The sequence below is a fragment of the Dendropsophus ebraccatus genome, chromosome 1 (assembly GCF_027789765.1).
Source record: "Dendropsophus ebraccatus isolate aDenEbr1 chromosome 1, aDenEbr1.pat, whole genome shotgun sequence".
NCBI classification, from domain to species: domain Eukaryota; kingdom Metazoa; phylum Chordata; class Amphibia; order Anura; family Hylidae; genus Dendropsophus; species Dendropsophus ebraccatus.
In genome coordinates, this window is record NC_091454.1 from 185,399,959 (window position 1) to 185,425,465 (window position 25,507).

At 43.6% G+C, this 25,507-nt stretch overlaps 1 protein-coding gene across 2 annotated transcripts; it reads left to right on the forward strand.

Moving 5' to 3' along the window:
- Nucleotides 1-568: 568 nt before the first annotated feature.
- On the forward strand, nt 569-23,649 carry CTDSPL2 (CTD small phosphatase like 2). Of its 2 annotated transcripts, none has more exons than XM_069986633.1 (13): nt 569-711; nt 11,809-12,022; nt 12,321-12,459; nt 14,070-14,219; nt 15,136-15,351; nt 15,501-15,579; nt 16,244-16,355; nt 16,448-16,534; nt 17,863-17,925; nt 20,038-20,117; nt 20,204-20,330; nt 21,447-21,542; nt 22,162-23,649. In XM_069986633.1, exons 2-13 carry the CDS (start codon nt 11,831-11,833, stop codon nt 22,225-22,227), a joined length of 1,407 nt encoding a protein of 468 aa, XP_069842734.1. In that variant the 5' UTR covers nt 569-711; nt 11,809-11,830; the 3' UTR covers nt 22,228-23,649. The 2 variants fall into 2 exon arrangements, with proteins under 2 accessions (XP_069842734.1, XP_069842743.1); XM_069986642.1 differs by having other exon boundaries at nt 573-657.
- The last annotated feature ends 1,858 nt before the right edge of the window (nt 23,650-25,507 follow it).

A 25,507-nucleotide genomic window follows, 5' to 3' on the forward strand; every position in this document is an offset into this window, starting at 1 on the left:
GTAGTTCTGCAACAGATGGAGATCACTGGCCTCCTGGTTACCATAATGGAGCTGTATGATGCCGCCAAATCTTCAACATACCACAGGTGTCAAAGCTGGGACCCTCCAGCTGTTACTGAACTACAATTCCCATCATGCCTGGACAGTCATATCCAAAGCTTTGGCTGCCCGGGCACCATGGGAATTGTAGTTTGTATATGCAGGGCCCAGTGGGAGCCATTCTTCAGGCAGTGGAGAGGACTGGAGTGGTTGGCACATGTCTGTTTGCCCCATAGTGATGCCCAGCACTTTGTTGTCTGGAATGCTGTATACTGGTATAGGGACACATGTGTTATACGTCAGTGTACACGGTTACTGTGTGACCCCTCCATGGTGTACACAGTATACAGCCAGCACACAGATCCCACAGGTGCTCTCCATATAAAGTGAGCGGCTATGAGGCAGCTCCGAGCTCAGGGCATTGTGCAGCTCCATCCCTCCCTCCGCTCTCCACATTCCCTCATCTCCCCTCCCTCCTCATAGGCTGTCCGCGCATGCGCACTGCGCTGTATCCGGGTCCTGCGTTCCCTCGGTCGGCGGGAAATGGCGCCCGGGATTTAGCTGCCGCGGTCCGGAGATACGGAGGACACCGGCACCGGGAAGGCCAAGAACGATCCGGTAACACTCGGTGATCTTACCGCTTATTACCCGGAGCCCGCCGGGACACTCCAGGTAGGGATCAATAGAGGCTGTGGATGGGGAGAGGCCTTCAGGGGAGAGAGGCCCGGGGACGGTCGGTGTGTGTACACACGTATCCCGCCTCCGCCTGCGGCGACACGGCCGCCTGCTGTGCGGGAGATCGACGGCTGTAGTGTGGGGGCACCGAGCTGGGGCGGCCGCTGGATGGGCGCTGTATACTACGGGGACGGCTGTGTAACGTACGTGTATGTATGTGTGTAACGTACGTGTGTGTATGTGTGTAACGTACGCGTATGTATGTGTGTATGTATGTGTGTAACGTACGTGTATGTATGTATGTGTGTAACGTACGTGTGTGTATGTGTGTGCGATGTGTGTGTGTGCTATGTGTACAGGTACGTACGGCTATGTATGTGCTGTGTGTATATGTATGAGATGTGTATAGTTATGTACAGTGATGTGTATAGGTGGGTACAGTTATGTATGTGATGTGTATAGTTATGTGTGTGATGTGTATAGTTGTGTGTGTGTGGTGATGTGTATAGGTGGGTACAGTTATGTGTGTGATGTGTATAGGTAGGTATAGTTATGTAATGTGATGTGTATAGTGATGTGTATAGTTATATTTATGTACAGGTGTGTGTACAATTATGAGCTGTAAATAGGTGTGTTTCTGTACACTTGTGCTGTGCCTGTGTATAGTGGTTGTGTGTCCAGTTATGTATGAGATGTGTATAATAGGTAGATGTATCTATGTACAGGTGTGAGCGGTACAGTTATGTATGACATGTGTATAATAGGTAGATGTATCTATGTACAGGTGTGAGCGGTACAGTTATGTATGACATGTGATGTGTAGGTATATTTATGTACAGATGTGTGTATGTGATGTGTATTTCTGTACACTTGTGCTTTATGTATAGCATATACCCAGGTGCCAGTCTGCTGTATGTGTATGTAATACCTGTTCTATCTGGTTCTTCATAGACTTGGGCAGTGATCATAGATGTTTCCTCCACCGCTGCTCCCAGTGATATTAACTTGTTGCTGGAAACAATGGGAATAAAAAGTGACCCCCTGGCTGTGTGCTGGGCACCTGCATAGGAATACATTGTCCACTCCATGGAGGTGTGCCCTGTGCCATAGAACCGCATGCTTTTTAAGGAGTTGTAGATGGTGGCTATAGGTTTCAGCCATTGCCCATGGCCTAGTATATACATGTATCTGCTGACAGGCTGCAGGGAGGTCGTGCATTTCTCTGCCCTACAGGAGGTAGCTGGAGCTCCAGTCACCACAGAACTACAACCCTCATTGTACTGACTGGGTGTATGATGGGGTTTGTACCTATGTAACCACACACAGATGACAGGGAGTCCTGCTGCTGGCACATGGCCTACCATTACATACAGCTTGCTTCACCTCCCCATTGTTCATTATGTCAGAGTAATGAAGGAGAGAAGAAAAAGGATCCCATTGACTTGAATGTTAGAGAAGAGACCGTACAAGTCTTGGAATGACTGGAACGTGTGCTATATGTCCGTTTTAGATTGTGTTCACATCTTACAGTTTTCCTGTGCCGGTTACCCTCTTGGCTTTGGCTACAAAAACTGATCAAAATATCATGTGACTGTGGCCTTAGGGTATGTTCACACTGCAGACTGAGGAGGCAAACTGTGTTGGGGGGGATCAATGACAGGAGTCCATGTGGATTTTAAGGAAGGTGTTTAGATCCATGTGGAAAGCACAGAAAAGTGACCCCCACCCCTCCCCTGTATATGAAAATCCCTGATGATGGTGCAGAGTTTGACATTGAATTCAGTCGGGGATGATTTTTCCTGCAGATTCCTCATCCAGATGAGTGCGGCTCTTAGCAATGTGAATATGCCCTTGGGAGGGGGATACATTCGAAGCCACTTACTCAGCTAAAATTTTAGTAAGAAAGATGCCGGATTGAATAAAAATATTTCTTTGTTTTTGTTCTATGCATTTCCATGGCAACAGACAACAACCCGACCCTGTATAGCGGCATCCTGTACTCTCACTTCCTCCCATCTGTTCCCGGTTTTAGGCTGATGTCTATTTGGGGAGTTAGGAAGAAGTAGGGAGCAGATGGAAGGTGTAACATACAACCAATCACAGCTCAGCTTTCATTTTACCATAGCAGAAAGCTGAGCTATGAGTGGTTGTTATGGGTGGGCACTACACCAGTTTCTGTAAATCGGGGCCTGTAATATTTTGGTCAGTACTTTCAGCCAATCCCAGAAGTGGGGCTAAAAAAAAGTCAGAAGTGGCTTCAAAAAGAATTGTGAATCTAGGAGAGGGACCTGGGCGAAGTTCACACAGCATTATGCTAACATCCCAGGTATCCTTGTTCTCTTGGTTATACTGTAGCGTACAGCAGGTGCAATTTATGTAAATCTAGTTACTGTTTGGGCCACTTTACGCTCGTATACACTGAGTAGTAATAATAAGTGGTCTCCTGAGCTATTCAGACCTGTGAAATCAGTGTATGCTAATAGAACACTGTCCACAGGGTACGCTAGAAAGCATAAATGTGGTGTGAACCTAGCCTTATACTTCTCAGACTGCAGCAACAATTAAAGGGACCGTGGCGGTGAAGCACCGCCGTGTTAGGCCTGTAACATTCCAAATTGTTTGCTAAAAATGCTGCCCAAAATAAGGACCAAATCCTGATCAGAATACTACATTTGGGCCTAACCTATGACAGCAGGATCAGGGTTTGTTGTCTGTTTGCTATAGATTCATAGATCTGGGTAACAGTTGTAGAATTTTTTTTTTTTTTTTACAACTGAGAATGTGTAATTTTTTTTAAAATGGTACCTGTCTCCTTAAGAAACTTATAACATGTAGCTAGAACTTGTCAGTCAGAAGTTTTGAGTGGTGGCCATGTAACACTTTGATCACTGTAATAAAGACCAACCGCGGCTTGATCAAATGCCCCCCCAATGTGATTGGGTCACCCATCTTCCCCAGGGCAGGCGTCTACAGACAGGGGGCCTACAAAGCACCTCTGGGCTGTCTGTACACTAGGCCCGCTGCTATGACTCACTGTTTCCTCATCAACAGTGTGTGTCATAGTAACACAGCATATAGTATCCTAGCATACAGGGCTCCGCGATCATACATCTCAAATATGTCCATATAGTAATCCCTTCATGGGTTATAAAATTGCACCCCCCCCTCAATATTTTAATTTCCTCTCTAGCTTTAAAACTCTTTTGCTGATGGCTAAAGGTTGTCTTGGGTTATTTTGCTATGTCTTAAATGGTACCTATGGCTTTAAAGGTGTACTCCTCCAAAAAGAAATCTCTTAAATCACTTGCTGCCAGATATTTGTAATTTACTCTATTAAAAAATCTCAAGTCTTCCCATACTTATCAGCTGCTTTATGTCCTGCAGGAAATGGTGTATTTTTTCAGTCTGGAGAGGGTTTATGGCCATTTGCTTCTGTTCTGGACAGTTCTTGACACAGCAGCTAAGTACTGGAAGACTTGAGTTTTTTTTTTATTTTTTAAATAAAGTAAATTACAAAACTGGCTTTTTTTTGCGCTGGTGTACCCCTTTAAAAACCTTTTGACAAATTATAGTGACTTGTCACGTTTCAGAGCCCCACTGATAAATAAAACCAATGGGAACAAGTACTTAGCTTGGTGTAGTGTGCCCATTCACTTCTGCTTGGCTCAGCTTGGAGTGTGGTATATGATAGAAAGTCCATAGACTGTTTGTGAATCTATACACCACTGCGGTGACCAGCAGAAAGGAAGGGCCCGAGTACCCCTGTCTATTTGTTTGTAAGGGAACCAATCATGCTGAATATGCCCCTAATGATAAGGAAACATGCTGGTACATCTCCCAGCATGCTTTCCAAACATGCCCCTGTGCCATCGTTGATTACGCCGTAATCTTTCAAGTCCCCCGCTGTATGGTAATTAGCTCTAAGTAGTCACGGTTTCGATCGCTGTAATCACGCCCAGAGGGGCATGATTCAAAGACCTGTGCTCCGCTGACGTCACCCGTGGCTTGTGTTCCACGTCCCGGGGCCTGCGTTCCATGTCGGCGGCGCTGCAACCTCTTCAGCACGCCACACATGGGCAGTATGTCAGCGTCTTTTCCCGCCGTACTGCGCCTCCGCGGCGTGCTGAAGATGTCGCAGCCGGCGTGGAACGCAGGTCTTTGAATCACGCCCCTCTGGGTATGATTACAGCGCTTGAAACCACTCAGGATCCTGCCTAGCTATGCCCAGGACCGGGACTAGTTTAGCTCACCGTGACTACTTAGAGCTAATTACCATACAGCGTGGGACTTTGGAAAAGTAAGATTACGGTGTAATCAAGGAGGGCACAGGGGCATGTTTGGGAAGCGAGCTGGGTGATGTACCAGCATGTTTCCTTATCATTAGGGGAATATTCGGCATGATTGGTTCCCTTTAAGTAATGGAGCCCCACCCATCATAGCTTCTGATGTCCCTATGACTTGTCAGAAATCTCTGAGAGCCAAAGGTACACTGTGATATTATGGCTACAGGATCATTGCCCAAACCATCATGAGCAAGTGCAGTCTGTACCTGACAGCCAGCTGTGATCTGAGCTACCAGAGATCCCAGGCGCTATTGCATTAAACAGTTGGCTAAACAGGCCAACATCGCTGTGTGTAATAGGGCTAGCGATCAGCCAATGCTTGTTAAAAAAAAACAGATGGCTGCCACAAAGGACTGTATAATATGTTCATTGTACAAGAGCCCTGATGACTTACCTGTCAAATGTACATCGAATGACCGAAAATAGAACATTTTCTAGTGTGTGTGTGTGTGAATAATATATATATATATATATATCATTTTTTTTCCCTTGAGCCTGAATTTATTTGTTTTAAATGCATGATGTGTACCCCACTATCAGGGCTCCAGATGGCGACCAAAATGGTCGCCAATGCGACTAATATTTTGCAAATGGCGCCCAGATTTATTAATCTGGGCGCCATTTGCGACTGGCCCCGGCGGCGGCGCGCTGTCTCTTTAAGTCCGGTCCCCGGCTGATGCGCGGCTGCCGGGGGTGTCCCGTCCTATCCCCGGCAGCGCGGCGCATCAGTGAGCTGCCTGGGGCCCTGACTTCCGGCACAGGAAGCGCGCGTCAGAGACGCTTCCTGTGTCAGAAGTCACAGCCCCGGCGTACAGGGAGCTCACTGATGCGCCGCGCTGCCGGGGATAGGACGGGACACCCCCGGCAGCCGCGCATCAGCCGGGGACCGGACTTAAAGAGACAGCGCGCCGCCGCCGGGGACAGCGCCTGAAGAAGAAGAGGATCGCCGGGGGAGCGGGTTGTCAGGTGAGTTTGTGTGTTTATTTTTTTTAAATACTGCTTAGCATAGAGGAGGAGGGGGGGGGCATCTATAATGGGGGGAAGAGAAGGGGGGGCATCTATAATGGGGGGGGAGAAGGGGGCATCTATAATGGGGGGGGGGAGAGGGGGCATCTATAATGGGGGGGAGAGGGGGCATCTATAAGGGGAGGGGGTATCTATAAGGGGGGGAGAAGAGGGGGCATCTATAATGGGGGGGGAGAAGGGGGCATCTATAATGGGGGGGGAGAAGGGGGCATCTATAATGGGGGGGGGAGAGGGGGCATCTATAATGGGGGGGGGAGAGGGGGTCATCCATAAGGGGAGGGGGTATCTATAAGGGGGGGAGAAGAGGGGGCATCTATAATGGGGGGGGAGAAGGGGGCATCTATAATGGGGGGGGAGAGGGGGCATCTATAATGGGGGGGGAGAGGGGGCATCTATAAGGGGGGAGGAGAGGGGGCATCTATAATGGGGGGGAGAGGGGGCATCTATAATGGGGGGGAGGAGGGGGCATCTATAAGGGGAGGGGGCCATCTATAAGTGTAGGGCAAACTGGCTGCAGACACTGGGAGATAGATATATGCACAATTATTATTATCAGGGCCCCTCAGGTGTCTGTATTGTAGGGGGTCACTTGCATTAGTCACTAGGTGAGAGATATATCTATCTATATACACATCTTGTGGGGGGTCACTATGGCTGCAGTCAGAAGTCTAGCTCAGTATGTATAGACTGTTGCAAGCTTTTAAAGGGAACCTGTCACCCCCGGTGCCGAGGTGACAGGCTCCCAACCCCCGTTAGAGCCCCCTATACTCACCTCATCCCGCCGGGTCCCGCTTCTGGAGGTGGTCAGGTCACGGAGATCTCAGCCGCTGCAGCCCGGCGCGCACACTGAGAGATGAGTCCAACGCTCATAGAGAATGACGGATCGCTGGACTCTCCCGTCATTCTCTATGAGCGTTGGACTCATCTCTCAGCGCACGCCGGGCTGCAGCGGCTGAGATCTCCGTGACCCGACCATCTTCAGAAGCGGGATCCGGCGCAATGAGGTGAGTATAGGGGGCTCTAACGGGGGGTTGGGAGCCTGTCACCCTGGCACGGGGGTCAACAGGTTCCCTTTAAGTTCAAGTTCAGAAGAGTAAGCCTCATTAAAAGCTGAAGTACTGAGTCAGACTGTATATGGTTGTCAGACTGTATATGGTTGTCAGACTGTATATGGTTGTCAGACTGTATATGGTTGTCAGACTGTATATGGTTGTCAGACTGTATATGGTTGTCAGACTGTATATGGTTGTCAGGTTGCAAGTTTCCATGTTGAACATTTTCAAACTAAGAAAAGAGAGAATCTAAAGGAGGAGGATGCTGCCGCGGCCTCTGCACACAGTAAGTCCCATGTAACATAACATTAATTTTACATGGTTTAAAATGTTGGTGACCAAATATTCTATTTGGCGCCTAAATTTTTCAGGTTAGGAGCCAATGGCTCCTAGGTAAATTTTTTAGTCTGGAGCCCTGCACTATGATGAAAAAAAAACTTGTCCCACAAAATAACACAAGCCCTTGTATTGCCCTCCATGCTGGAGACATGGAGAAGGAAGGTTTTGGCTGATTCATTCTGATGTCATGTGAGGTGTTGAGCAGCCAACCAGTGTACTGTATGCCGACCTATTACATCAATGGAGTAGGGTTCTGGGGCTAAAACTGAAGTTTGGGCTTCTGGGGTTGGTGGCTGTGTGTGTGTGTGTGTGTGTGTGTGTGTATATATATAATATATATATATTTTTTTAGCGAATTGCTTATCTAAAGAAAGCAAAGAGTTTTGTTGGATCTGCGCTCTGCTCATTAAGTCGGCTGGCTGTCAGCGCTGCTCTGCTCCCTGCCACTCCTCCCCGGATGCCGGGAGAAGCTGGATCCAGTCCTGGGAAACCTCTTAGTTTCCCAGGATTGGATCCAGCTTTTCCCAGCACCCGGGGTGGAGTGTAGCAGCGCTGACAGCCAGCCGATTTGATGAGCAGAGCGCAGATCAAACAAAGCTCTTTGTTTACATGAGTGATTTTCTCATCTCTCCAGTCCATGAAACTCACTGCAGCCCCCAATGTGCTTACACCCTGCAGCTACACCTAAGGCTGCGTGCTAAGGTGTATACACACTAATCATTGAGTGCTATGGATACACCAATTGGTAAGACATGGACGGTAGTAAAGTTTCTGCCATCTCTCCAGGGTCCAACTATCTCTGACCGCTGGCTCCTCTCTCCTGAAGCTGCCTGACTTTCATGCAACTGCAGATTTACTTGCAGATTAGCAGGACTAATAAAAAAAAAATGATGTATACAAATACTTATATAATACTTATATACTTATTTTTTAGCAGTTTCTGGCCTTGGGCCTGTTCACATTTGCTCACTTTTCCTGCATTGTCAACTTCATTCTCTTTTTAAAAGCTAAGTGTAGAAGCAAACCCTCTGCTCAGCTTATTGGATCTTTTACAAGACATCAGTTGTGCGGCCCATGTATTACATCTTTGTCGGTCACACATTGCTCAGCAATATACAGGCCATATGCAGCTGATGATGCTGTGAATGGGTCACATGATCCTTTATCAAGTCCACTTGATTCCCCTTGCCTTAAAATGTTCATACATGTGCTTAAAAAAAACAACAAATCTCATCTTGTGTACATGTAGGTCAGGGTGATGGACAGCTGCTCTACTACTGCTGGAATCAGACAATCAGGACTGGGCCTGAGCAAAGACTCCCAGCTCTCTGTCCATAGGGATGTCCTGACAGATGCCTGTGTATTGGAAACACCCAGGTAGTAATGTAACACAGTATAAGACACGGTCTCCTAATAATGTTGGGGAGAAATGGTGAAGATAAGTAACGTTCACAATATTGGTAAACATTGGGGTAAGTGGGAAGAAAAACTATTCTCAAGTAACCCCATTTAATTTATTCTATTTAGGTATGTAAGAAATTATTGTGACCTCTCGGGTCTAAATGTAATTGTTAATTTTTAAGCTTCTAAAGGAATTTCTTAAGTTTTTGTGGAGCTGTACTACATAATGAATTTTTTTGAATTTTTTTTTTTTGAATTTTTTACCCCCTTTTTCTTAATATGCTAATTAGGCCATGCGGTGCAATGGATGGGGTTTTTAGCGCCCCCAGTACCTCGATATCCCATCCCCTAAAAGATGCACACCTTCTGAATCAAGTCTAGCCCTGGCCAGGCTCTCTCAGGGCATCACCCAGGGCAGGGGATATAAGTGCAGCCTAATTAGCTTATGTAGAAAATGTGGTCATTCTGTCTCCGCAAGTTAAAACCCATCCACAGGATAGTGGATAACAAGCAGATTGGTGGGGATCCAACCTCTGTGACACCACCACTCCTGAGAACCCGTACATAATTTTCCCTGAAATCAATGTTGGAGACTGCATGCAGTGCTCGGAAATGTTGGACAGTCATATAGACTATGTTTGGAGTGGTTACTGTGCAAGCGCTGTCTGCACCATTCATAATGTGTCACTGTCGTTATAACAGTAGATGTGAGGTGATATAAAGCAAGTGTGCAATTTACATAATTTTATTTCTCATGGAAAACATGGCACTTCCTGTGTTCTGTCGCTGAAAATAAAAGTCTAAACACAGGAAGTCTTGTGTATCCCAGGCCATCTGAGCACTCACAGAGAAGGCAGTCATGTGGTTGACGGACAAATGTGCAGTGACTCTCTGTACTGGCCGCAATTCCTGTGTTTAGTCCCCCCCTCCCCAACCAGCACAAGACCAAACAGCTGTCATGAGGTGACTGGGCCTCGATTTCTGGTATAGCTTTGTTTTACAGCGTAACAAAAACTAATGTAAATTGCAAACTTGTTGTATATCACATCTACTGTTTTTTCGATTTTGAAAGTTATAACGACCGTGACATTTTAAAGGGATTTTCCAGCACGTATAAATTTATATGTTGGTGCCCAAACAATACTTAGGCTTACCCCTCCACACTCCCCTGGTGTCCTCTCGCGGCGTCCCTCGCTGACTACAGCCGCCATTTCCATAGAGGAATTTGTGTCTGCAGTGCCTTTTAAATATTTGCAGTGATCCACTGGTCACTCGTACATTGCACTGCATTACTACTTTGTCACCCCCCCCCCCCCCTTGCAGTGTACCTTGCCTGTTAGTATTAGGGCCCTATTACACGGGAACGATTATCGTGCGAAAAACCGTTTAATTTAAACGATAATCGTTCTGCGTGATTGCAGGCAACAATCAAAAAATCGTTCGTATGTCATTGATTTAGATCTGAACTTAAAATTATTGCTAATCGTTCGCTCAAGTTCGGCATTTGTTCACTAAACGTTCAGTGTAATTGTTTATTGCCCATTGTTTTGCTGGGATCAGAAGGAATAAACGATCATAGTAACAATTGTAACGATTATCGCTCTGTGTAATGCTGCGTTTACACGACACGATAATTGGCTTGATCGCACGATTAGTGATGTCGGAGTAACGATTTTCCATAACAATCAGCGTTTAGATTTTTGCGATCATTTTAAGCCTTCAATTCCCCCCCCCCCCCCGGGGGGTTATCCGCAGCCCCCTGCGCCAGCTCGATCGCCAAAGCCTTCGCCCCACAAGCATACTTTACCTGCTCGACGTAGCGGGTGTGTAAAATTCCTGGCTCCCCTCTTCAGTGCATTGATTGGCTGAGGGGGGGGGGGGGGATTTCAAACGGCTCCTCTTCAGCCAATCAATGCACTGATGAGGGGAGCCGGGAATTTCAAACATCCACTACGCCGAGCAGGTAAGGTATGCTCACGGCGGGGGCGATCGACGCAGGGGGCCGGGCTGTGGGCGGCCGGACTTCAGCGACGACTGTTTACACGGAACAATCTGTGAATTTTTTGCAAGACTATTTTAGAACATGTTATAAGATCAAAATGAACGATTTCTCGTTCGTCGTTTGATCGTTTGCTGTGTTTACACGGAACGATTATCGTTCGAATTCGATTGATCCGTGTAAAAGCAGCATAATATGGTGAACTATTTCTGGTTAACAATAAACAATCTAGTTTGCGATCGTTAATCGTTAAAAATCGTTCAGTGTAATAGGACCCTAAGGGTACTGACTGGCAAGGCCTTAAAGGCTTTGGTAGATGGCACATCTGTGTGTTACAGCTGACATCTGTTGTGTATAGCGTGGGTGCAGCTCACTGGGCTTCTGCCGTAATAGAACAGCATGGTGCTGCCCACACTTCTAGTTTAAAAACTTTCCTAGATGCGGCACTGTTAGTGACACACTTCCTTTCTGTGTTGCCTATATAGACAATGTAGCAGGGTGTTTATGCGCTTTATGGCAGCTGTGATAAATGAGTCTATTGACCGTTTCCATGAAGGAAAACAAACTCCAGTAGAAAGTGCGAGTTCTGTGACTGCGGTCCGCGCACGGACGATGTGCTACAGAATCCTCTGAAACTGTTTAAATCTTCGTGTTGTTGTACTAAGTGTGTGAATACACCCTTAAAAGAGCTGCATACAGAGCCTTATCTGTGCATAGTGTTGATATCCTGCCATTTACAGAAGTACAGAGCTGATACAGCAAAAACAGTCCCAAAGATGAATTTTAAAGGGGTTATCCAGTGTTAAAGTTTTTATATACAGCTGCCTCTTGGTAAACCTCTCCGCTCTCCCCTGCTGGATAACCCCCTCAAATATCTCAGCAGATATGTAATATGTCAGCCATACATTTTTTATTTTTTTTTTATATTTGGCAGCTTTTATGTGTCGCTCGTAAAGATGAGGCTAAGGACGCGGAAGGGGTCTCCGCGCAGCAGTCACGGGCCTGCCGGGCGCACTGCTCGTACCAAGAGGAAGCACTCAGAAGAGGAGGAGGAAGAGGAGAGCTCTACACTTGTAGAGAAGTTATCTAAGCCAGACACTGGCCTGCTGTCCACCATAAAGAATTTCATCAAAGGCAGCACAACAAAGGTGAGTGTGAGCTGCATTTATAAAGGACTGCAGCATAAGTTACTGCTTATATCTAGTTGATGTGTCATAAGTCTTTTGTAGAAAATGCCCTTTAAATGGATTGTCCATTCACTTCATTGGAACTGTGCTGCAATACCACATACAAACTAAGAACAAGAGGCACTGTTTCTAAAAGCAAGCAGCCATGTTTGTCTAAGCCAGGAAGACCCCTCAAAATGATAGGATTTAGTTTCTAACCTTGAGAATATATTGTTACACTAATAAAAGCTTACCTGATTGCCTTAATTTCTTTTACTAGGAGGATCGAGAGAACCCTGCAAAGAGGAGCAGAGTGGAGCGTGACCTCGATAACAACCTCATCACCTCAACTCCACGTACTGGTGACAAACCAAGCAAGCCCATAGCACGCGTCCGACGGAAAAGTCAAGTTAATGGAGGTAAAACCTAGGAGTATTTCTCAGTCCTTTAACTAGCATGCTGATGTGTTATGGCCCTTTTACACAGAGATTATCTGACAGATTATCTGCCAAAGATTTGAAGCCAAAACCAGGAACAGACTACAAACAGAGATCAGGTCATACATGAAAGCCTGAGATTTCTCCTCTTTTCAAATCCATTCCTGGCTTTGGCTTCAAATCTTTGGCAGATAATCTGTCAGATAATCTTTCTGTGTAAAAGGGCCCAAAGGAGAGAATGGAAAGATCTTTCTCTATGTCTTGGACACTCCTGGTTTTGGCTTAAAAGGGAATCAACGTCACTTGAAAAAATACAGCTATTCATAAAAAATTGTTATAAAGTGCAACTCCCCCCCCCCCCCCCCCCCCCCCCCAAACACTGTTTCCAAACTTGTATCTGTTTTCCTTCATAGCCCCGAAAAACAACTTTGAAATTTTCCCAACCCATATGTAAATTACACATATGTAGTCATGTGGATTATCCCCAGTAGTGAAGTAGTCATGGCTGGTGCAAAAAGTCTTCTCTAATCATGCCTCTCTGGAAGTATAGGGGCCTGCAGCATCACGGAGGGGTCATCTTTTAATTTCTGACATCGCTGGGCCAGACATGCTCCGAACATAAAATGCAGAGCAGGGTTTGAATGCTGATGTACTGTGTAAATCAGTCCCTGTAATGATGTAGGCGATCGCAGACATTACAGGACTGCCCCTCCACTCCCAGAGAGGCGGGATTAGAGAAGATATTTTGCACCATCCATGACTGCCCACATGACTGCATAAGGGTAATTTACATATGGTGTGGGAAATGTTCAAAGTTATTGTTCGGGGGCTATGAGGGAAGCTGAAATGGGCAATTATGTAAACAGTGTGGTTGGCTTTGATATGTATATATGTGTGTATATATATACATATTTTATTTTTATTTTTGTTATTCTGACTTCTCTACACAGGTGTAAAGGGTAAATTTTGCAGTTTTCATACCTTATTTTATATCATACGTCATGGGGCTTGTTCCAGTAAAGTGATTTTTTTTTTTTTTTTTTTTTTTTGGATTGTGCTACCTGGGCCGGGCTTCATGGGTGGCCATTGGTATGAGCCGACCTAGAGGGGGTGGCATTGAGGGAGTGGGGCCTATTCACTGGTGACTTCACGGCGGGTGGGGCTACCTGTCGCATTGGCTGTGAAGCCCCGCCCAGGTAGCACAATCCACAGATGAAAATAAATCACTTTTTAGTGGAACAAGCACCATGACCTATGATATAAACTAAGATATGAAAACTGCAAAACTTACCCTTTACACCTGTGTAGAGTCATAAGTCATAATGCAAAAAGGGGGTGCGAAAAAAAATACATGGCACCAAATTTTTATTACAATGCAGTTGACTTGCTGCCATGTTTCCTTCTGCTCCATATGCTGGTAGCATACATTTTATATTGGAAGTTATTATATTGGAGTTATTGTGCTTGGATGTCATTAAAATGAATTCTCCCACTTATCTTTGCACATTTTGCTATTGTTACCTTGGACTGTGTGTTTTACAAGTAGTACTATATAGTACATTAACAGCGTTGTCCGTTATTATATGTTACAGAAGCAGCGAGTTATGAGGTGACCCCTCCACATCTGAAACAAAATGGAAAGCTGGAAGATGGATCAGTTGCAACCAGCCCACCCAGGACCACCCTGCTGGGGACCATTTTTTCTCCTGTCTTCAACTTCTTCTCACCAGCAAATAAAAATGGTGAGTGTTTTATGTAAACTGTTAGAGGCTAAAAAAAAAAAAAGTTTGGCTTATTAGAATGTGCAATAGTAAGTCTTATATTACTTATGTGCCAGATAAATGAAGTTAAGAGGGGCGGGGATTGTAAAGCTGCATTAGTATCAATTGAGCTGCGTCATAAAACAGCGCCGTACACTGAAACCAGGCCGCTGTTCAAAAAAAGGACTTTGGCACCAGCTTCCTCGCGGTCTATACATATGTAATACTTAAAGCGAATGGACCTGATGGTACATTCCTGACCTGATCAGAGCAGGGGAGGTTTTCTATGTGGATTTTACTACTGCTCTGGACAGTTCCTGTGGTGGCAGCAGATAGCATTATGTCAGACTAAAAAGGAAACACTGCTTCCTACAGGACACACAGCAGCTGATAAGTACTTAAAGGCTTGACTTTTTTGGGTAGAAATAATTTACAAATCTCTGTAAATTTCTGGTACCAGTTGATATGAAATATTTTGCTTGAGTAGTCCTTTAAAGAGCATCTGTATCAACATGTAGACACCCCCAAACCACCGGTACCACTTTGTACAGGTCCTTGTGTTGTGTCCGGTTTGGGGTTGGTTTTCCTCCCGATGCCGGTATTGCGTGGAGTCAATGTGGCAGGCCTAGAGCATCAGTGGTGAAAATGGAGAGGTGCTGCATGGCTAGAGCACAGATGCTCTAGGCCACATTTTCTCACCACAGAAATAAAACTGTTTTCTCTAAAATACTGGCATCGAGCAAAGTCCAAGCCCTAACTGCACAATGCATTAGGACCTGTAGGTGGTTTGGAGGTGGCTACATCCCAATACAGATTCGCTTTAAGGATTAGACCATTTTAGTAAATCTGGGCCATTGTGTCTGACCTTTTTTAGTTAATTTAACAACCTGTCTTTCAGGCACGTCTGGATCAGACTCTCCAGGCCAAGCAGTGGAAGCTGAGGAGATAGTGAAACAATTGGAAATGGAGCAGGTGGATGAAATCAGCACCAGCACCACCACGTCCACTAATGGAACATCCTACCCCGCTCAGGGGGCACCTGTCCGTACAGCAGCCAATAGCTGGCTAGAAGCAGGGGAGGATGCCCCTGAGCGGGACATCCCAACATTAACAGGTAAGGGGCTTTATTGTATCTTCTAGAGTTGCTTTTTGCCATGGTCTACTTTTACTTTGATGTATAACTGCAACTTAGTCGGTTTATTACTCTCCTAGATCCTGATTTATTTTTTTTTTGTGTTTTTTCTTCAATTTTTTTTTTGTTAGCCCCAGTGTCCCCAGACAGCGGTTATTCCTCTGCACATGCTGAAGCAGCATATGAAGAAGACTGGGAGGTGTTTGACCCGTGAGTTGCAGTTTCTACTTATTTTTTGCTCTCTATAGCAGAACATTTTTAGTTTAAAAATATTCCACCCTAAACTTTTTTTTTCCTATGACTTTGTTATAATACAAATAATTTTATAAGAAATATTGTATTGGAAGAGGAAAACCCCTTAACTTATCAGGCTTCTCTTCCCTTTTTTTGTCCTGGTCATTGTTCATGCAATAAAAATAAATTAAAATTAACCTATTAAAAGTTAATCTTGAGAGGAGAGGAACTGAGGGATCTAGTTATATGCTGTCCATAATGGTGCGTTTACACAGACAGATTTATCTGGCAGCCAAAGCCAGGAGTGGATTTGAAAAGAGGAAAAATCTAAGTCTTTCCTTTATGGCTTATTCCCTGTTTATAGTCTGTTCCTGGCTTTGGCTTCAAAAACCTGTCAGTATCTGTCTGTGTAAACACACCATTAGTCTATGGGTTTAAAAGGGGGGCTTTTGCTGTAGAGCTAGACAGAATTGGAGAGACCTTTCTAGAAAGTCTATTTAACCCGTGGCTTGAATCACAGCTTGCACTACTCAGTAAAGCCCCATAATGCCTCCTTTAATTGCATTGTATAGTGTTAGTCCTCTACCGTACAGCAATCATATGGAAAGTGACTGCATAACATGGCTGTTCTCTACTGTAGATACTATTTCATCAAACACGTACCTCCCCTGACTGAAGAACAACTTAACAGGAAGCCAGCTCTCCCCTTAAAGACCAGAAGTACACCAGAGTTCTCCCTTGTCCTGGACTTGGTAAGATGTAGCTTATATGGACTTTCTACAATGTGACGCTGTATGTTTTAGTTCTTGAAGCAGCAATTTTTTTTTTTGTCCCCACTGTGCAGGATGAGACATTAGTTCACTGCAGCCTCAATGAGCTGGAAGATGCTGCCCTGACATTTCCAGTGCTGTTCCAAGATGTCATTTACCAGGTTGGGATCGTGCTGTGTCTTCATGCAGAAACTGTATTTTGATTATAGTTTGGTTCTTTGAATTCTTAAATAACATACAAATTAATCTTCTAGTGTGTATAATATATATATATATACACACACTGGTAACTTGGTTTAAGAGCTCACAGATTTTTAAAAATTTAACTCGGTTTAAGAGCATTGCTTTGGTTTAAGAGCTCCCTGTGCTGTGTGGGAGCGCGAGTGGGGGAGGGACATGGTCTGCATAGCTGGGACTACAGCTCTGTACTCTGACCCAGGAAGTCTCCCTCACCTTACAAATCATGGCAGATCCACTTCAGGCTGGGGCTTACATTAGGGGACAGGACTGTGGAGGTAATCTCTTCATAGCTGTAACCCCTCTTTCCCTGGACAGAGAGCGCTGCATGTATGTGCCCACATCTGCCCTGCTCATTCCTTCATGCTCCCTGCAGTCTCTGTCAGCCCTTGTGTTTCCCATCCTCTCCATTACTGTACAGTAACTTATAATATCAAATATTCAGCTGTTTCTGAATGTTTGTTTCATTAGTTTTATATGTTATTCAGAATAATGAATCATTATTTTTGGGGTGTGGAACCAATTCTCTGCATATCAGTGATTTCTTATGGGAAAATTTGCTTTGGTTTAAGAGGGGATTTGGATTACAAGCACGGTCCCGGAACAAATTATGCTCGTAATCCAAGGCACCACTGTGTGTGTGTGTGTATATGTATATATGTATATATATATATATATATATATATATATATATATATATATATATATATATATACACACACCCCAAAAAGAATGTCACAGGTTGACATCAATACTAGATCTGAATGGGAACCAATCACTACGAATTTGCTGCTAAAGCTACTACCCGCATCCGCTAAATAAAATTCTATTACCATGTCTTCTATGTATTCTGTAGCAGCTGCTTTTCCTGTCAATCACCCCAGCAGAGAGCGTGCTGACAGGCAGAGAGCAGTGACTAGTCACAGCCCTGATGACTAGTTCCCGCGTGCTGCAATAAAACGCTCAATTTCAGCAGATAATGTTACTACAGACTATGTAGGCATGGTAAGGGAGTGTTTTGGCACATCTATCCGGTGCTGCTAGTAGCTTTAGCAGCAAATTCACGGTTTGCTTTAAGGTAATAAATTTAAAGGCAATGTAGTACAGTAGCAATAACAGCAATGTGCGTTTCCAGAATGTAAGGTTTTAAAACAATAGTTTGACAGTCACATTGCATATGTTCTTTGGTATAATCTCCACAGTGGTTTTTATCCTGTTTAATAAATATTTCAATACAATATTTCTTTTGTAGGTTTATGTGCGGTTAAGGCCTTTCTTTCGTGAGTTCTTAGAACGTATGTCTCAGATTTATGAGGTAAGTTATCCTTGTGAATGAGCGTTCGGATTAGGTAGTGTCCTGCAGGAAGACTTTTGTTTACCTCAGCTCTTATTAACCCTTTGAGGACCAGGCACAAAATGACCCAGTGAAATTTTGATCTTTGCGCTTTCATTTTTCTCTCCTCCCCTTCTAAGAGCTCCAGCACTTTCAGTTTTCTATCTACAGGGCCATGTAATGGCTTGTTTGTTACAGGAATAGTTGTACTTTGTAATGGCGTCTTTCATTTTACCATAACATGTATGACGGAATCCCAAATATATTATTTATATATATATATATATATTTATTTATTTATACATATAAATGGGTGAAATCGTAAAAAAGAATGCAATATATGGTAACATTTGGGGGGTTCCTGTGTCTACGTAATGCACTATATGGTAAAAGCGACATGACACTATTACTCTATAGGTCAGTCCGAACACAACCATATGCAGGTTACACAGATTCTCTAATGTTATATATATATATATATTTTTAATGAAATCCTTTTTTTTGGCAAATATTTATAAAATGGGCCTATTGTGACGCTTATGGGCCTATTGTGACGCTTATAACAGTTTTATTTTTTTCACCTATGGGGCTGTATGGGGTGTCATTTTTTCCGCCATGATCTCTAGTTTTTATTAATACCATATTTGTGAAGATCGGACGTTTTGATCACTTTTTATTAATTTTTAATATAATGTAACATAAAATCTGTAATCCGCGCACTTTTTTCCCTCTTTTCGTGTACGCCATTCACCGTTCGCAATTACGCTTGTTATATTTTAATCGATCAGACAATTACGCACGCTACGGTATATTATGTTTATTTATTTTTATATGTTTTATTTTTATAATGGGAAACAAGGGTGATTTAAACTTTTATTGGGGGAGGGGTTTTGGGGCAGTGTGTTAGTGATTTTTTAACTTTTTAAGTCCCTTTGAGGGAATTGTACATACATAACTTAGATTTTTACACTGATCATTGCTATGCCATAGGCATAGCATTGATCAGTGTTATCAGCGCTCTGCTGATTAAGCCTGCCTGTGCAGGCTCAGTGACCAGAGTGCCGATTGGACCTCACGGAGGCAGGTAAGAGACCTCCGGCAGTCCGTTTTAACGATCGGGACCCCCGCAGTCACACTGCGGGGGTCCCGATCGATAGTTGACAGGGACCCCCCCCCCCCCCCCCCCCCCGTCACTTACACTTAAACGTTGCGACCAGCCCCCACCTGCTCTGGAGCGCGCTACATAGCTCAGGACGCACCGGTATGTCCAGGGTTGTCTGGGGACAGACTTCCAGGACGTACCGGTACGTCCTAGGTCGCCTTGGGGTTAAAGGGGTCTTCCCGCCTCAACGAATATAGTTTAATGTCATAGGGTTCATCAAGTTTTTGTGTATATTTTCCCAAATACATTAATTTAGCAAAGGTGTCAACGCCTCCCGATATTCGGCTTTTTCTATTGTTGACAGATCGTTGTCTAGGTTACAGATCCACACTCTGCTCTAAAAGCAGTGGCCTGGCTGGGGTATATAGCTATAATGTGGATGTATAGAGATATTGGGGGAAATTTATCAAACTGGTGAGTAGAACTGGCACAGTTGCCCCTAGCAACCAATCAGATTCCACTTTTCATTCCTCACAGACTCTTTGAAAATGAAAGGTGGAATCTGATTGGTTGCTAGGGGCAACTGAGCCAGTCTCACTTTACACCATGTTTGATAAATCTTCCCCATAGTGTACATATATGCTGTATAATAAAGAGATTTTATATTAGAAATTTTATATATATTATCTCTCTATTATACAGTGTATATGTACACTATCTCTTTATACATCAGCCTATTGGGAGGAGGTACAGGTTTGCAAAAAATGTATTTGCAAAAATATTTAACTTGAGTCCTACAAGACTATATTTAAGGTGAGAATAACCCCCTATAAATTGGGTAATAGCAGAGCTGCCCAACATGACCAGTAAGCGATGAGTATCACCATCTGTACCTAGCTCCATTTACTCTGGATGTGGGTGCCATAGAGATTGAACTGGAAGAAAACCCCCTTTTAAGGCAATTTTGTTACATGTCATCTTTTATTTCACAGATAATCCTTTTTACGGCCTCAAAGAAAGTCTATGCAGACAAATTGCTGAATATTTTGGATCCCAAGAAGCGGCTGGTCAGGTAGGTACATTCTTATCCATGTTAAGTTTCAAAAATACCAAATTATCCATGGGCATCATTACTATTTCACTTTTTTCCCCCCTCAGACACAGACTGTTTCGAGAGCACTGTGTGTGTGTCCAAGGGAATTACATTAAAGACCTTAACATCCTGGGGAGGGATCTTTCTAAAACAATCATCATTGATAACTCACCACAAGCCTTTGCATACCAGGTAACTTTATTTTTTGTGTGTGTATCTGAGATTGTAATAGCCATATTAATGGCTACTAGTGCAGTGCATTCTTTAAATATAAAGTTTATATAGGTTTGTAAATAACTCCTAGTAGAACTAACAAAAAACAGCACTGTTTAATATGCTTCGGTTCAGAAAGTTAGAGCTGACATGGTGTTCTCTGCTGCCACCAATGTTTGTTTTGGGAATTGCAGGGCTGATTGCTTTGGTTCTGGTCCCCGCTGCATTTTACACACAGCTAGTCATTGATATCCTCTCCCAGTGTTTTTTTTTTTTTTTTATCAGAATTTTTATTGTAAATTTTGTGCCTTTTTTTTACAGAGAAAAATGGAATAAAAACAGAGACACATTTTTTTCCCCATGTCTCTCCATTCCATTTTGCACATGTAAAACAATAACATACTGATGCTGATACTTTGAGTATTGAAGCCTTCCATTAATAGGTATTTAGATTTCTCCCACACTTTCACCATAAGTGACATAGGAGGCAATTCCTTTCCATCCCACTTAATCACTTCCATTTCTATTGGCATTATATGCTATTTACACTCACTGAGCCATGCCACCAATTTACCAGTTTGGTCTATGGAGTCCGCTCAACCCCATGCCCTTAAATCTTGCAGTTGAGAGGATAAATAATATATATAATCAGTTTGGTAAACCAGCCCTTTAGCAGTTTTACTCCTCTGGAGTGTTTCCAGTTTAATTTGTCCACTTCTGCCAAACTAGATCCCTAAAAATGGCTTGAATTTTATGGAACAGGTGCAATGGGATCCACACCGGGGAGCTGTGCAGAACATACAAAAGTTGTGGCATAATTTTTTACTGATCATGGAAGACTACACAAAGCATCAACTTTAATATGGTTATCTAGTGCTAGGTGTAACCACAATACGTGTAGGATTTTATATTTATAAGCTATAGCATGTGGCACAATATTTGGCCATTTTTCTAGCTGTTTAAGTCTAGCAAATTTCTTTTTTGGCTTTATCTGGAGCCTATTTTAGGAAAACCCTACAGTTTATCCTATTTATGATGCAATATTGTATTACAGGAATGTATAAGGCTGCCTCCTAATAAGTATGCTTCTTACAGCTTTCTAACGGCATTCCCATTGAGAGTTGGTTTATGGATAAAAATGACAAGGAGCTGCTGAAGCTTGTCCCGTTTCTGGAGAAGCTTGTAGAACTGGTAAGCTGGACCTTTAATGTATATACACCTTTGTATTTACCATGGCACTACACATCACATACTTCTCTGAGCCACTACAAAGTGCTGGTGAATATGCGCTGAACAGGCAGACACTGTGCTGGTGATTTATACAGTACACATGTTATGCCCCTGGTCTCGTAGACACAGAGAGGAAAGAAACACGTGGCAGCGGCGGTGCCTTGCTGGTTCTACAGATTGGTCAGAGTCTGAACACTGACTGAATAAAAATGATTGCTTTATTGGAACCTTCTATAGCCACCAAGTCACTCCTCCTTTCTAAATATGTTTATCAGGCCCATAGAGTTAGTGACACTGACATGCTTAATTCCACTCACCCAGGGGGGGCTGTGTATCACTACTGAGTTTACTTCGTTTTAAGTTTAATGTAGGGATGGAACCCCCACCCCTCAGTCAGTTGGAGAGCTTGGCTATTTTTTTTTTTTTTTTTGTCCAGGCATGATGGGAATTGTAGTTCAACAGTCTAGTCTCTACTCCTAATGAATGGTCAAGCCATGTTGGCTAAATGTTGGCACACATTACACCTAAATACAGATAGTAAGGGTTTTATTTTATTTTTTTTCCCCTTTTTTCTCTACAGAATGAGGATGTGCGGCCTCACATCAGAGACAGATTTCGCTTACATGACTGTTTGCCGCCGGATTAGAAGGACACCAAGCACCTGCAGGATCCCCTAACCACAGGGGGGCAGCGTTCAGATGCCTGCAGGGGGAGCAAAGCTGCACAACCACAGGACTGAAGCATACATGTACACAACAACCATTTGCCATAACTGCTGAAGGCATTTCTTTACTTTGCTGTCATAAAAAAAAAAAAATTATATATTGGGGAAAAAATGGAACGGTTTTCACCGTGACGTGTTGTGACTGGTATGGTGGCACATCACTGGGCAGCTTGGCCTCCTCCCAGGAATTATTTCTCCGAGAGAACCCCCCGCTGTCTGTGAGCTGCAGATTGCATCCTATCCGCTGTTGAATAGTTTGTCTGTGTCAGCAGGAACGGAGAGTTTTTCTAAATTTTCGGATTTAACCTCCTACACAGTGATCCTTATTAGTGTAGCGTATTCATTATCCATTCCTTGTATTTCAGTTGCTTCAATCTGTTCTAGTAGCCAAATTTTACTTTTTATTTTGTATGATATGTTTGGCTGTTCCTATTCTCTGCTTGCATAATGTGTTTTTTTTTTGTTTTTTTGTTTTTAGGTAAAACTTAAAATCCTAAAGTTCAAATCCATGTAAGCTCCATTTAGAAATGCATATATCTTTTATATTTTATCTGTAATCCATTCTAGTACCTTTTTAAAATGTAAAGCTTTTAAAAGGCAAAGTAGAGAGTGGGACTATGGAGGCTTGTACAGAAGGTGTGTGTGGTGCCTGCGTACAGTACAGGGGGGAGCGGATGTATCACCTGTGAATAGGCCAGGCTTCTGTTGTCACATACTTTCCTCTGTCTGTACATGCAGATCCAATCACCCATTACACACATATAAATATATATATATATATTTACGTTCGCACATGTATACGCACAGCCTCTCCCTCCTATACGTATCCATCCACAGATCTGATACTGATGCAGCTATATGAATGGTGGGTATTTTTGTATGAGGTGCTCTGTCCTGCAGGGAAGAAGTGCAGAAGGTGTGGGTGGAAAGGTTGCTCGCTGTTTCTGGTGGGAGCACTATGTTTCAGTGGTGCGCTCACTATGTAAAGAAAGAAGAGAAGGCACTTTTTTTTTCTCCTTTTCTTTTTCTTTCTTTTTTTTTCCCCTCCTTTTTCTAAAAAAAAAGTTTGTATTTTGTAAGCTTGTTCAGAGTACAGTATTGGAAATTAAAGCTCTACAGAGGAGGCTGTTCATCCTTTTTTGTTTCTATGTATATTACCTGTTTAACTGTATGCCATTTTATTGTATAAATTTACACATGGATTCATTTTCAAGTCACTCCTTAAAGTAAGGAGTTTTTTTAGTAAGTTTTTAGGAAAACATTTAATTTTTGTATTTTTGATTTTAAAGGAAAAGCATGAGTTCTGTCATATTTTCAGTGTATTAATGAAGATTTTAACCTTTATTGTTTGTGGCTGATTTATTTCCTGTGTGTTTTCTTCTAATGTTGGTTCAGTTTGCAAAGCCTGAATCTATAGTGCAAAGGCACAACTTGTGCCCTTTCTAAAGCTACTGGTAATGTGGATTTCAAATCTGCATATTAAACCAGAAGTCTGGCGAAAATTTAAAGAGTCACTGTCGTTTTTTTTTTTTTTTTTTTGCAGAAATCAATAGTCCAGGCGATTTTAAGAAACTTTGTAATTGGGTTTATTAGCTAAATCTGCCATTATCTGCATGTAAAAAGCCTTTTCCCAGGTCCCCCCCTCCTTCCTCTTTTTCATCCACTCCAAAAAATCTGAAAATTGTGACTTGTAACAGGAGACGTCCCCTGTCTGCTCTAGGGAGAGGGGAGGGGGGAGGAGGAAGGAGGGAGTTAGCCGGCAGCAGAAAGCAGATAACAGAGGATTACAGGCACCGAGCTGGGTGACAGCTGTAATCTGAGCCCAGACAGGTCACTGATGACTGTCCAAGAAGATAACGGGTGAGATATTTGTAGATTAACTCTTTGTTGTCCTGTTTTGGTCTTTTGTTTAGCTCTCTCCATAGGAGAACAATGAAGACAGGGGGGAGAGCTTCAAACAGCTTTTTCATGATAAAAATGCATTTTTCTGATAATAAACCCAATTACAAAGTTTCTTAAAATCGCCTGGACTATTGATTTCTGCAAAAAAAAATTTCACGACAGTGACACTTTAAGTATTGTGTTGTCCTCCAAAAGCCCTCCATTATACAAATCGCCAATATACACTTATTATGGGAAATGCTTATAAAGTGCTTTTTTCCCTGCACTTACTACTGCATCAAGGCTTCACTTCCTGGATAACATGGTGATGTCACTTCCTGGATAACATGGTGATGTCACGACCCGATTCCCAGAGCTGTGGTGGCTGTGGCTGCTGGAGAGGATGGTGGCAGGAGGACACTGAGGGACACAGGGCACTGGAGGGACACTGAGCATCTCTCTACCATCATCCTCTCCAGCAGCCACAGCCCGCACAGCTCTGGGAGTCGGGTCGTGACATCACCATTTTATCCATGAAGTGACATCACCATTTTATCCAGGAAGTGAAGCCTTGATGCAGTAGTAAGTGCAGGGAAAATAAGCACTTCATGTGCATTTCCCGTAATAAGTGTATGTTGGTAATTTGTATTACTGTTGGGGGGGGTCAATACAATACTTTAATAAAAATGTTCCCGGTATTAACCCCTTAGTGACCGCCATGCTGCCTTTTCACGGCGGTCACTAATGGGCTTTATTCCGATGCGTACGCCTTTTAACGGCGGGCGCATCGGAATAAATTACCGCCTGGCTGCGGGACGGTTTATCAGCGGTCAGTGTGACACCCTCCTCTAACTGCCCGGAGCAGAGGATTCTCTGCTCCGGGCAGTTTAACCCGTTAAATGCCGCTGTCAAACCATGACAGCGGCATCTAACGGTTCCCGGTGGATCCCGGATGGCGCTGTGGGTCACTTACGCGATCGCGATGTCCCGCGGCGCCGTCCGGGGTCCCGATGTCTCCATGGTGATCCCGGGGTCCTAATGAAGGTCCCCGGGGTCACCATGGAGATGCCTCATGCTGACAGGGGTGGCTGTGGCTATTGCCTGTCAGCATGAGGCATGATACAATACATTGCAGTACATCAGGTACTGCAATGTATTGTTTCAGTGATCTAAGTATTTTACACTAGTGTACATTAATGTACACTAGTGTAAAAGTGAAAAAAAGTGCACCAAACACAACACAGCCCCCCCCAATAATAAAGATGCATTACATTCCCTATACCCAATAAAACGTGACATACGTGATCAAAAACACAAATCC